This window comes from Tiliqua scincoides, chromosome 1, assembly GCF_035046505.1.
Source record: "Tiliqua scincoides isolate rTilSci1 chromosome 1, rTilSci1.hap2, whole genome shotgun sequence".
Taxonomy (NCBI): Eukaryota; Metazoa; Chordata; class Lepidosauria; order Squamata; family Scincidae; genus Tiliqua; species Tiliqua scincoides.
The window spans coordinates 267,470,836-267,484,798 of record NC_089821.1 but is presented as its reverse complement, the minus strand read 5'-3'; the positions used below and the strand labels follow the sequence as shown (position 1 = coordinate 267,484,798).

Genomic DNA, 13,963 nt, shown 5'->3' with positions numbered 1-13,963 from the left:
TAAGTTGAGGGCAAGTTATAAACAAAAAAAAAATCACAGAATTTTTAATGATCCATAGGTAAGTCATAGGTAAAACTTAGGGGTGTAAGAAATTCTTTTAATTTTTTGAAAAAAGAACAATTTCTGATAAGTCTGAGGCAGCAACAGAAAACAAACCCAGAGCCATTTTACCCTTTTCTCCAATCAGGAAGGGAGATGAAGGCGCTTATTGGAGTTGTAGCCTTTGTAAAGAATACAGAACAGTACTTCCATAGCAGCAGCCCTCATAAAGACTACAATTTCCATAGGCGCCTTCACCTCTCTTCCTGTTTGGAGAAGGTAAAATGCCTCATTTCACACACACACCCAGCCCTGCTTCTCAGTGCAGTACCCCCTCACCTCACCAAGCAGCTGTTCTTTGAAGCTTTTTTGACCATGTTGACCCATGATATAAGTCAACCCATGTTTTCAGGGTCAATTTTAAGACAATTTTTTTGACCTATATACAGTACTTTAATAGAAAGGGATAAGCATTAGCCCTGTATAAGTGGACTGACAGTAAATGGTTTGACCAAGAGAACCCAGAAGAATGAGCCAGGCATCCTTCTCCCATCCACCATGTGCTTATGTTAAAAAAGATGGCAAAGTGCCATCCTTTTAAATAAAATATCTATAAAAGTAAGAAGGGAGGTGTTGCATGGTCCTAGTTTTTTCCCTGAATGCTCAACAGTTCCTGGCTGAAGTCAATTTGAGTTTCAGAGGGAAAAATATTTGAAAATTTTAGGCCAGTGAACTTGCCAAGTTGACAGCAGCTGTTTTTAATTAAACTAATGTGTTGCAGCCACAGTCAGAAGAAATTCTCTGGCAGCCACAGTGTTTTATTTTTCCCCCACTGGGCCCTTAATGTAGTGTCAGAGTAGTGCACTCTGGGGGAAACAATGGGAGCTGCCAAGAAAATTTCCACTGCAACCACAACAATATTTTTATACACACAGTCCTGCTTAATCCCTTAAGAACATAAGAACAGCCCCACTGGATCAGGCCATAGGCCCATCTAGTCCAGCTTCCTATATCTCACAGTGGCCCACCAAATGCCCCAGGGAGCACACCAGATAACAAGAGACCTCATTCTGGTGCCCTCCCTTGCATCTGACATAGCCCATTTCTAAAATCAGGAGGTTGCACATACACATCATGGTTTGTAACCCGTAATGGATTTTTCCTCCAGAAACTTGTCCAATCCCCTTTTAAAGGCGTCCAGGCCAGATGCCATCACCACATTCTGTGGCAAGGAGTTCCACAGACCAACCAAATGCTGAGTAAAGAAATATTTTCTTTTGTCTATTCTAACTCTCCCAACACTCAATTTTAGTGGATGTCCCCTGGTTCTAGTGAGAGTTATGTGAGAGTGTAAAGAGCATCTCTCTATCCACTCTGTCCATCCCCTGCATAATTTTGTATGTCTCAATCATGTTCCCCCCTCAGGCGCCTCTTCTCTAGGCTGAAGAGACCCAAACGCCATAGCCTTTCCTCATAAGGAAGGTGCCCCAGCCTAGTAATCATCTTAGTTGCTCTCTTTTGCACCTTTTCCATTTCCACTGTCTTTTTTGAGATGCGGCAACCAGAACTGGACACAATACTCCAGGTGTGGCCTTACCATCGATTTGTACAACACCATTATAATATTAGCCGTTTTCTTCTCAATACCTTTTCTAATGATCCCAAGCATAGAATTGGCCTTCTTCACTGCTGCCGCATATTGGGTCGACACTTTCATCGACCTGTCCACCACCACCCCAAGATCTCTCTCCTGATCTGTCACAGACAGCTCAGAACCCATTAGCCTAAATGTGAAGTTTTGATTTTTTGCCCCAATGTGCATGACTTTACACTTACTGACATTGAAGCGCATCTGCCATTTTGCTGCCCATTTTGCCAGCCTGGAGAGATCCTTCTGGAGCTCCTCACAATCACTTCTGTTCTTCACCATTCATAAAAGTTTGGTGTCGTCTGCAAACTGAGCCACTTCACTGCTCACCCCTGTCTCCAGGTCATTTATGAAAAGGCTGAAAAGCACCTTGCCCTTAAAATTTGCTTAAGGCTCATTCTGTCTACCGCTGAAAAAAAACAACTCAACTGTCTTTCCAATTTGCCACATGCAAATGGAGCAGGCCCTTTTCACTGAGCCCATTTTTACAAGAATATCTTGAGTACTTATCAGAAATGATGCCTGTGACTAAGAGATTAATGGGTAAATTATACAATTGATCATCAAAAATGTAATGGTGGGGGGGACTGGGAGAAGGAAAGATTACTTGTACCAAAGAGGCCTTGTTTTCTGTGTGTTTATTTAAAAGAGAAAAATGGTATCTCCTTACCTAAAGCATTCCAATTTCACTTCAACATGAGAAGACTCAGGACAGACAACCGGTGGTAATCCTCGCCCCTGTACCGCCTGGGGCCAGGATGGCAAAATGCGCCACCAATAAAAATGCTGCCCCCACCAGTTGCATCTGGTGACCTTCTGAGGCTACACACAGCCTCTCTGGCCCTCAGAAAGTCTTCTAAGATCTCTGAAAGACCTTAGACCGATTTCTCAGAGAAAACCAAAGTGACATTTTAAGGCCCTCCAGAAGCCTTAGAAGGCCTTCTGAGGCGAGGGAGGTCATGCATGGTATTTCTGGCCCTCAGAAGGCCTCCAGATGGGGAGGCAGCAGGCAGCCCCCTCACCACCCAGGATCACTTGCACCCGTGGAACCCCCTGGGTATGCCACTACAGACAATCACCAGAAAACTGGGGTATTTTTACCTTAAATATTATTCTTTTAATCCATGGCTTTTCAGATAAAAAATCCATCATAGAAAATCCAGGACTGGCTCGAACTGCTGACATTGCCACCCAATAACCTCCAGAGCTGCTTAAACGTATGTTGTCTGGAAAGCCAGGCATATTTTCCACAAACATGTCTTCTCCACCTTTCATTAGGCCTGACACATAATACCTGAAAAGTTAAATGCATAACATTTTACAAACAACTGCAAAATGCAAGTTAGCAAAGAGAGTTTGTGTACACCTATCTAGTAAACAATACAGATCCATCTTAAGCTAGTATCCAAAGGTCACTCCTTCCTTACCATCCAGGTCTTTGATAACCAAAGAACTAGGCTTCGGCACACATGGAATGGTGCTTGCATAGTAAATGCAATCACATAGTAAATCACTTGCTTTACTAAGTGATTGTTGAAAGTCTCCAATTCTGGAGAGATTGTATCTGGACATGTGTAAGTAAGAGGTCCGGTCCTGACCCCCTTCCCCCAACATGCACACAATCAACAAAACTTCCATGAAGCCCTTTTTCTTAAGCAGGCCTCAAATATTTGGCAAATGCCATCCTTACAAAAGCATCTCACAGACAGCAAGCTCAAAAAGAAACCTTCCTACCTTCGTATTCTTGCCATAGTTGTTTCAGCCACCAACACAAAGTCTTCAGCAGGGGAAAGCTGAACTCCATTTGGAAATCTGAGCCCCTCCATTAAGACTTTCACTTCCTTTGTCACCGTGTCATATTCAAGTAAGCTAAAGGCACAGCAATTACACAGACACAGATTATCAAGATCATAGCATGGGAATTTGCACTGTTTGCTTCTGCAGACGAACACAAGTGCAACCTGTAGCAGAGTTGCATCACCCCAATCCTAATACTCAGTTGGCTCAAATAGGTAAATTCCCAATCCTCCCTCCACCTCATGGTTCGCTTTTAGTTCCCCCCCCCCAAGTGCCACCTCAACAGTCTATGATTCCAGGGAGCATTGAGCACACTCAGTGCTTATTGGGCTATTCTGGGTGGTTGTGGATGTATGTGTGTTGCTGTATTTTGTCTTTTAATTTACAGATGGGGCCTCCATATCTGCAGATTATCCCCGTATCCCCCAGACTCGCATTGAGCCAGATTTGTCCCAATCGTCCCATCCTCTTGCAGCCTCTGTGGGCTTCAGAATGGCTGTTATGGCCAAAAAATCAGGCCAATGAGCTACATCAGGGCACTCAGCCTCACTGATCAGCTTCTGTTACATTATTCTCTAGTGCTTCCAGTAGTCCCTTGCTGTCATGTTCTCTTCCAATGCTGCATATGTGCAGTATCATGCAAAAACAACTGGGATTGGGGCTCCATCCAGTGTCCAAGTCAAGAAATTGAGAGCTTCTCTCACAATACAAGAATCAAGGACCATCTAGTGAAACTAGAAGGAGACTGAGGAAAGACAAAAGGAGGTTTCTCACACAGCACATAAATAGCCTGTGTAACTCATTGTTACAAGTTGTGGCAATGGCCACTAGCCGGTATGGTTTAAAAGGGGATTGAGCAAATTCACACCAACGGCTACTAGTCACATTGGGTACATGCTACCTCCAGACACAGCAGCAGTCTCTGAACACCAGTTGTGAGGCAGCAACAACTGCCTTGCTGCCTCACCAGTTGTGAGGCAGCAACAAGGGACTACTGGTGGGAGAGAAGCAGTACAGGATGTTAGGTTATATGGGCCTTTGACCTGATCCAGCAGGGTTTCTCTTATGTAATAGCCTCAGGTCTTCTGTTCAGGTGTACAGCTGGTCATTTAGTTACTACAGCTATAGTAATTTAAATTAGGAATTCACATTCTGGGTAAGAGCAATCATCTGTTGTTGGAAATTCCATTCTAGACAGTTACAGACCAAGAAAAGATCCACCAAGCAACACTGATGCTTGGTCAACATTCTGTCTGGAAGTTAATACTTCAAAACCACTGATTTTAAAAACAGTGCAAGGGCTTTCATGACCAAAACACTGACCGTCCATCATCAGTAGCCTCCATTATTAATAAAGAATAGTCTCTTCTGTGCCATTTACTGCTGGAGTCCGTAAAATAGATTTTCCTTCCATCCCGAGTCAGTGTAAGATCGTTCAAAAAGGACATGTTCTTCCCCTCAACAGGAGTTTTAGAAGACACAAGTCTTTGCACTTCACCTGGTCACAGAAAGAAAAGCATTCCTTTGAGCCACCCTTTCCTGTTCTCAATTAGCACTGGCTTCACTCTAGGTCATTTTTCTAACCACAAGAGACCCATCCCATTTAGGTACTGAAATCGCAGATGAACATTTTGTACTCATCCATTTCAAAAGCATGTTTCCCTTATATTGTCTTTAAAATGCCCAGGTTCAAGGTGTGACTGAGCTCAAATGGTTCTATAGATTCTTCAAGTTTTAGGTCCCTCAGGCCCATCACTATATCCTATAAACCCTTTTATAAAAGAGGCTTGTGGTGAACTTGCACTCTTCTCCTAAATGAAAACCTCATCTAGGTACACCAATGCCGTCCCAGGAGTCAGCCTGTCTTCTTCAGTGCTCTGTTGCACATAACCTAGGATATGTAGGGAGAGCAACAACCTTTCTGGCAGTGCCAAGGGCAATACACTTGCTAAAACCCTCAGGACCCCTGCTGAGTTTATCTCACACCTGGTCACTGGTCCCTGTCAACCCACATGACAGCAGGAAACCTGAGGATCAATTAAGTTTAAACTAGCCAATAAGAGCTTGGGATACCATCCTCTTCAAAAAGGAGCCAACTTGTTAGAGTAGGTTTCCATCAGCTCAAAAGAAGGCAAGTACATGCACTGTCCAGCCAAGACAGAGTCAGCTCCCAAGATGTTTTATCCCTGCTACTCCAGAAGAGGGCTATAAGCTGCATCTTTTTGATCACAAGCAAACTTGCAAGCTATGGATATTTAGTTAGAAACAAAAGTGGGGGGAAAGGGAGATTCATGAAAGGTAAGATGAACAAGACAATGTTGACCAGAGTCAAACTGATCTTAGGATGCCTAATGATTTACTGGGCAGAAAAAAGAAAAGGTTACCTGAGGTAGGGTTAATTTCAAAGAGTCCATAGTAGGCATCGATCACAAAAAGTGTGTTGTTTGGTCCAACGCGGATTCCAAGAGGTCTCCCACACGTGGGTTCATCTTCTCTGGTTACTTTTAAGAAACAACATTAGCAAGTCCACAATCAGCAACTTGTACACCTTGCTATCCTGCTTCAGAAAAAGAAAAGCTGCCAACAGTCTAGAATTTAATCCATAAATAAAAAGATCAAAAGGTAGGAATTCTGAAGGAAACTCAGCAACAGCTTTGCTCTCAACTCAGTGACAGCAACGCCAAGTTATACAGACAAATTCTACAAGGGCAGCCATAGCCACTGCTCCCTTCAAGCTGCACAGCCCTGGGAAGCTGAGCTCTACACAGCTCAAAGCCTGGTCTGTGCACCAGCATGGACCTCCTGGAGGGAATACTAGCCATGGCAGTACATGTCAAGAACACACAGTGAAACACTTTACAGTGCCTTAAAGGAGCCTTCAGGGAACAGACACTGTCATTCTGAAAGCTCATGTGACAACAGATCTGTTAAGTCTTTAAGGTACAAGATGCTTTATACTGCATAATCCTGAATGCCTTCCAGTACTGAAAATAGTGCTTTTGTTGCTGTCTTCAACACAACTTGTCTCCCCTTGGAGAGTGACAGAACTAGTAGCAGATATTTAAAGTTTAAAAGCTGACAGGGCCCTCTACTGATCATTCTAAAAATGTGCATAAACTAAAAAGAAAAAAAAATAGAACACATGGTAGGAATTTTGAGGATTTACTTTTAAAAACCTTTTTCTCTTTTAACATTATATACTGGTGGCAGCGCCCTTCCATGATTTCACATAGTTGCCATTGTCCAATGATGGAGTTAATTCTCACATCAGCCATGCTTCTTGACCTATATTTACTGGTTTCAGTAGGCAGAATATGGGTCAAGTACAACTAGTACCCAGAATACCAATTTTCTAAGAAAGGTCTTCTTCCACACCTCTCCTTTGTGGAAGAGTGTTTCTAGATTGAGCAATGCACACTTGCCTCTCTCAGACTACAACAGATCAAACAAACCCATTGAAATCTCTTCAGTATGCCAATGTTAGGAGAACATCAATACAGGTGTGCAAGACTTAATGACAGGGATACATTGTTATGCGATTAGGTCATTAAGTAAACATTCAGCCCAATCTAGTGCCTCTGTTGTGTAAACCAACACTACCTGCCAGATGCTAGCTGCAGACACTACTGGAGATTAAAGCTTTTTTGTTGCATTTTGTTGCATTAAAGCTTTTTTGTTGTGTAAACAGACACTCTGCTCCAGGCTACTGGAGTCCTGGCTGCCTCATTAAGAGCCTCTTTGTTGTGCTTTGACCACCATTGTATATGTGGTTCATCATTAAGTCAAAGGTTGTTAAGCAGCACACACCTGTATAAGCTACTGGACTATAAGCATACAGCAGAGTAAATACATAAGGAATTAAGAGATATAGGAAAGCTATGCAGGAACACCAATTTAGAAGAAACCAAAAGCAAGAACACTGGAAAGAAGTCAATAATCTGCAAAGTGAGCTACTCCAAAGCAGGAGGTTGGTAAAGGTGTTTTGTTTTCCATATGAAGTCTCATAAGATTTTCCACTTTCAGTCCACAAAGGTAAAGGTCATGCGCTATGCTACAATAAGAAATATAGTACCACAATTGCATTGAGGTAATGAATACAATATCAGAAATTGAGACCTTAAAATGTGAGGGGGTAAGAGAGAAGGGGAGAGACATCTCCACATCATGCTGGTCAGACAGGTAGTTGGAGTCAGGATACAAGCAGGTATCTCCAAACCAAGAAGTGACACGTTTGTAAATTACAAGGCAGCCTTGCTTCTGCCCTAGCAACCTTGCTAGGCTAAGGCAGTAGCATTTCTTTTGCAGTAGTCAGAATATGGCTTTGGCAGTAGCTTAACAGTAGAGAACTCCAATTTCCTCAGCATCTGCAGCTGTGAAACCAGGAGAGCAGCTGCTTGCCAAGAGATTGATACACTGCACCTTTTCTACTCATTCACCCTTTTAAATCTACCCCACCCCTCTAAACCAGAGGGTTACGCTTTTCTGCTTTGCCTTTCTGGACTCTTTGTGCCTGCCGCATCTCCAATTCAACTCTAAAGACCAAGTCAACCTTCAAGCCAAGTCATTCTGTCACAAACTGAATTTTGCCACACCAGAGAGGCTCTTTGACAAGGAAAGTAATGGGGTAAGGAGAGTGAATGACCAGACAGTAATTCTTGTTAAAATTATCACCAATGACAGCATGCAAGTTATGTGAGAACTAACAGATGCTTAACAGAAGTGTTATCAATTTGTGCCTATTTTGCTAAACAAGTCCTACTTCACATTTTAAGTGTTTTTTAAATTTTTTTACTATTTTCCAAAAACAAATATAAACAAACACACATAACACAAAAAACATAACACACTTCACTACATACAAAAAAAGGGTGCAGGAAATCATATACCATCATTATATAGCACTAAAGCTAATAAATCATTACATACATTTTAAGTGTTTTGAGGAGTTCTTGGGTCAAACGTATATAATCAGAACTTAAAATTCACATGCAGATACTGTGCCAAGAATGACTTCTCAGAAATGTATTAATAGCCATTAACAAAATATTAGGAAACATCCCCATGCATTCCATGCACAAGACAGCCATGACTGCACCTGCAAACAAGTTAGCTACCAAGAGTGTACAAAGCAGGAGATATTTATTTCTGAAATCTCTCCCTTTCACATGCGCCTCAAGATGGCTTTAAAAATTGAAATATAAACCAAGAAAAATACAAAGCAGCAGCAGCTTAACACTGACAGCAACGAGTCAGTAAATGAAAGCTATAAAGCAACAGAGGAAGACTAAATGCTGACTGCTACAGTAAAGAGTCCAAAATTTAACATCATCAGTGCTTACTTACCACAGGGACCATGGCCAAGTCGGGCTATCGTGTGTATCTCCCCATTTTCAATTTTTATAATTTTTCCATCAGCAGTACCAGAGAACAACACATCTAGAAGACGAAAGTACTAAAATGAGCTTGGATAAGTAACTGTTGTGAAGTACAAAATGATTCAAGCTATTAACTGCACCAGTGTACACTGGTCTTCCATAAAAGTCACACAGTTTAAATATTCTATTAAAAATAAAATCAACCTCAAGTCACAGTCACAAAATGTGGTATTCATGGGCCAAAGCCACTTTGATGCTCTTTAGCATACATATGACTCTGCGCTTTGTACCATATCCCACATCAGTAATAGGACATCCAACACACAGGCTTCCATAGGTATATGATGGATAGCTTATATTGAGAGAGACTACTCTTCTATTTTGGCTTTCACTTGGCCATACTGGATTTTTAAGTAGGCATCCCATGGATTTTTTGCAATGACAAACCACATCAGGAGTTTGTCATCCATGGATTTTTTTTTTTTTAAAAGGTGGTAGCTACTAGTCACCAGTAAGATTCTGATAAATATTTGTTTGCAACATCACAATCAGATCAAACAGATGCCAATTTTCAATTCTGAGGACTTATCCCCATGAATAAGGGATAATCTGAAATGAACCGGCCTTTCATAGGGACTGAGGTTCCATAGGCTTTTGAGCTAGTGAGCACTGTGTCATCTCATTTTGCTCTTTGATGTTCTCTGTAATAGTCTGCTTAAATAGGCGAGTGTGTATTATAAGATTTTTTGGACTGTTTATCATTTTGTTTATGAACTGTTGTTTATGATTGCCTACAAACTCACTGGGATTTTTTTTTACCATTCTCTCACTTCTTTCAAATATGCTGCATTATACCAGCTTTGTTCACAATGAAAATGGCACAGGGGTAGTTAAGCCATTTCTGCCCAATGTTGCATATACGCAACAGGAATCAAATGTATACACCTGTGGGCTGGGCATAAGTAGGGCCTGCACAGCCACTGAACCAGTCGCTGTGCAGGATCTCATGTCATTCCTGCCAAGAGAACAATTTCTCAAGCGTGTACTTTGCCCTCATCACAATAAGCAAGAAATGGCAAACTACCACCGGTGATGGAGGAGAGGAGAAAAAAACATAAACAATCGCTCAAATTGGATATTTTGCAAGTTATTCATAATATATAGCAATGTCACTTCTAGAAACCTATGTACTATTTGGTAAATATTTAGCTTTCATTATAATCCTGGACATATTATTATTATTATTATTATTAACAGTATTTATATACCGCTTTTCAACTAAAAGTTCACAAAGCGGTTTACAGAGAAAAATCAAATAACTAAATGGCTGGCCAACATTCATAGACCTCTAGATAATAATCCTATAGAGCAGTATTTCTTAAAGTGTGCTTCTAGGAGCCCTGTGGCTCACTGAGACAGTCCACTTAAGGGACTCCATGAGCATACCATAAGTGGACGCTGTCTTCCCTCTGCCTAGTTTGCTTGTCCATCCCTCCAACCCATTTTGAGGCTCTCCTTCCTCATTCTCCTCCTGTTCTGGCTCTTTACTGGTGGAGTCGGTGCTGCACCACTGTAGTTCCCATTGAGGCATCTGTGGCAAGGGAACAGGGCAGTACCACTGGAAGTCTTACTGTAACATATTTGAGGAACAGCAAGATCACCTTAAATCCCCACTGAGTCTCAATGCTTACCACCAATATTGACAATAGATTCTGGTCCAACAAGCTGGTTTTCAAACAGTCTTTCTGCTTGCCGGAGCTTCAAGTTTGGCTCTAAAGCACCAGTGAGGAGAGGAGGTTCTTTAAAGCTAGAATAAGAATAAGAGAGGCAATTTTATCAGCGTGCAACCAAGCATGTACAAAGGTTTCTATATTCTTGAGCAACAAATGGGGCGGTTTTTCTAGCACAGTGGTTCTCACACATTTAGCACTGGGACCCACTTTTTAGAATGAAAACCTGTCAGGACCCACTAGAAGTGATGTCATGATCAGAAGTGACATCATCAAGCAGGAAAATTTTTAACAATCCTAGGCTTCAATCCTACCCACACTTACCCAGGAGTAAGTCCCATTTACTGTCATTGTTAAAGTAATATACATAGTCTGTTTAAAGTACAGATCCGTAACACTTATCCAAATACAGTCACATACCATGGTAGCATCAAGTCTAATATATTAAAAATAAAATATTGAAATGAGTGGGGTGTCCATCTGAAATTGGCTCGTGACCCACCTAGTGGGTCCCAACCCACAGTTTGAGAAACACTGTAATCTAGCAACTGTTACAAGCATCAGAAACATTGCTTCTTGAATATCTACTGTTGATTCAAATATCTTTAACAACGAAAGTATTCATCAGGATGAGAAATAAAGCACATTAAAAGTGTCAGCAACTTATTTATATTATGCAATCCATGTGCATGGTACATCAGAGTGAAAAGTAATCTCCAGACATGCCTCTGATCTAAAGGCTCACAATCTAAGAGATGTATAACAGAAGCAGAGGGAGGGGATGCAGAGAAAGAATAAAATTTCATGTGTACTTTGGTTTAGTAACAGTATGGCATGGAAACCAGGAAGTTGGGCCAAAATTTTCACAGGAGGGTCCTTAACTTTTAACAACTGAAATACGTATAAATTCCATATCGCCATTCCTAGAGAGCAGGGGACCATTCCAGTCAACAAAAACCACAGACCAGTTCTACGCTCCATCATCAGTTTTAAGGTCAGGGTGCCACACCTCACCAAAGGGAAGGAAATGCTTAATTCCAGAAATAAGCTCATGAATCATCTTATCTTAGAATTTGTATCATGTATCTCAGCGGTTCCTAGACTTATCCTGGTCACAATGCCCTTCCTTCACGGCATCCCTGTGAGTTTGCTGTGGTACCCCAGGACACCATGGTGCAGTTTGGGAACCACTAACTACAGGGGGTTAGGGTGCTGCTGGAGTGAATGGAACAAGGGGTGGAGACAGGTGCAGGGTCAATGCTAGGATGACCCCTCCCCTGCCAGCCAGCAGGAATGCATAACACAGTAACAGGCACCACTGCCAACCATAGGGACAAAGGTGTTTATGTGTGGAGACCTCCAGGGACAGAATATTTTTGAGTCCCATTTGGGAGAAAAAGAGGGGTGTAAATTGAATAAAGACTTGCAATAAAAAATTCTGTTGTGAAAAATACATGTTGTGAAGGACAAGCGGTTGTTTGTGCTAAGTGCTCCCTTTAAGCACCAAGTGTCCTTCCACCATGGTTCATATCACCAAAGCTTCCCTTTGAGAGACTAGAGAGATATAGTTGCACACTGCACACCTGATCATCTGAGATGGAGTCTCCCTTGCAAGACCTTCAGCACTCCTGTTTGTATGTTGTGTTGCGGCAACCCAGGAAAGTGGGCAGGGCAGGGGTGGTGGTAGGATATGAAATTTTCTGCTATGTTTCCGTTCTCCATTGTTCCTTATGGGTTACTCACATGCACACTCCTATGCAAATTCTGTTGCTGACAAAGTGTTTTTCTGGCATCAGGAGTGTGCCCATTGTCTGAAGGGAGTTAGGATACCGCGTATGTCAACTGCTACTCATCCCTCCCAAATCATGCCCCCATCTCCTCCTTGTTTTAGCCTCTCCACTGGCGGAGTTAAAAAACAGTCCAGCCTAAGAGAGCTGAAGTAGGAGGGTAGGAATCTAGGAAGGGTCAGTTCACAGCCAGCCAGGGCAATGTAGCATAGTCACTGACCTTTAGGAGTTCATAAGAGCCCCATTAGGCAAATCCAAGCACCCTATTCAGGCATACCCATTCAGCATACCCCATCCAAGCATACCCATTCAGGAGCCTGCAGAGTAGATTAAGCCCATCAGCAGATTCTGCAGCTTATTGTCTTCCTGATCTTTGGAAATCTCACCTGGGAAGACCAGCCCCTTGTCAATCAGTAAGGAGGGAGGGAGGAGGAGCTAGCTAGGAGTATAAAGCTAGTGCCTGCCACCTCATGAGCCTCTCTGCAGAAGTGCGCGTGGCCTCTGGGAACCAAGTGCCTTAGAAACAAAGTGCCAGGGTAAGGCACAGCAAGTTTAGCATCTGTGCGAGTTCAGCAGCAGGGTGAGGAAACCAGGACCCCAGATCCAACCCTTCTCTTCCCTTGAGAAGAGGGGCAGCAAACCAGTGTAGAGTTTTTAAGCACCCCTAAACAAACAAACAAACAAACAAAAAAACCCAACAACTATGCAGTCAGCCAGCTGCAGGGTGGGGGCTATCCAGTGTTTTGCATCGAGTGCAACATGCCTCTGGGGCATAAGTCATGGGTATGTCCTCGGTGCAAGGAGCTTCAGGGACTCAGGGAAGCCTTGGTGGCCGACCTGGAGAAGCAGAGGCAGGCAGAAAAGGACCATGGGGAGACTTCCGGGGACGATCAGGCTTCGTCCCACCCTCAGGTGTGCAGCTCCTCAGCTGTAGTGGGGATTTGATTATTAGAAACATTATTAGATTATTTGATTAGCTGTAGTGGGGGATTTGATTATTAGAAACATAGAGAGGTGGGTTTGCAATGAATGTGAGGACCACATGGCGACCTGCGTGCCTGGTGCAAAGGTTGCAGACATCACTTCTCATCTAGACAGCCTGGTAGATAGTGGTGGGGAGGAGGTAGTGGTTGTGGTGCATGTTGGCACCAACGACGTGGGCAAGTGTAGCCGAGAGGTCCTGGAGATCACATTTAGGCTATTAGGTAGGAAGCTGAAAGTCAGGACCCCAAAGGTAGTGTTCTTGGAAGTGCTACCTGTTCCACATGCAGGGCCAGCTAGGCAGGCGGAGATCAGGAGTCTCAATGTGTAGATGAGACAGTGGTGTAGGGAGGAGGGGTTTAAATTCGTTAGGCACTGGGGAACGTTCTGGGACAAGCGGGGCCTGTACAAGAGGGACAGGCTTCACTTGAACCAGAATGGAACCAGACTGCTGGCATATAACATTAAAAAGGTGGCAGAGCAGCTTTTAAACTGATCCCTGGGGGAAAGCCGACAGGAGCCAAGGGTCATCCGGTTCGGGACTCCTTATCCCTATGGGACGAGGACAGGGAGGTTAGAGAACAACAAGGTAAGGACAGCACAATG

At 42.9% G+C, this 13,963-nt stretch overlaps 1 protein-coding gene across 1 annotated transcript in view; it reads right to left on the bottom strand.

Moving 5' to 3' along the window:
• APMAP (adipocyte plasma membrane associated protein) overlaps window positions 1-13,963 on the bottom strand; it is a 35,851-nt gene that overhangs the window by 3,166 nt on the left and 18,722 nt on the right. The window contains exons 3-8 of the mRNA XM_066611880.1: window positions 10,551-10,666; window positions 8,828-8,920; window positions 5,869-5,985; window positions 4,808-4,982; window positions 3,422-3,556; window positions 2,789-2,981 (exon numbers count right to left, since the gene is read on the bottom strand). Coding sequence (XP_066467977.1) covers window positions 2,789-2,981; window positions 3,422-3,556; window positions 4,808-4,982; window positions 5,869-5,985; window positions 8,828-8,920; window positions 10,551-10,666 — 829 coding nt within the window. The remainder of the gene's footprint in view (window positions 1-2,788; window positions 2,982-3,421; window positions 3,557-4,807; window positions 4,983-5,868; window positions 5,986-8,827; window positions 8,921-10,550; window positions 10,667-13,963) is intronic.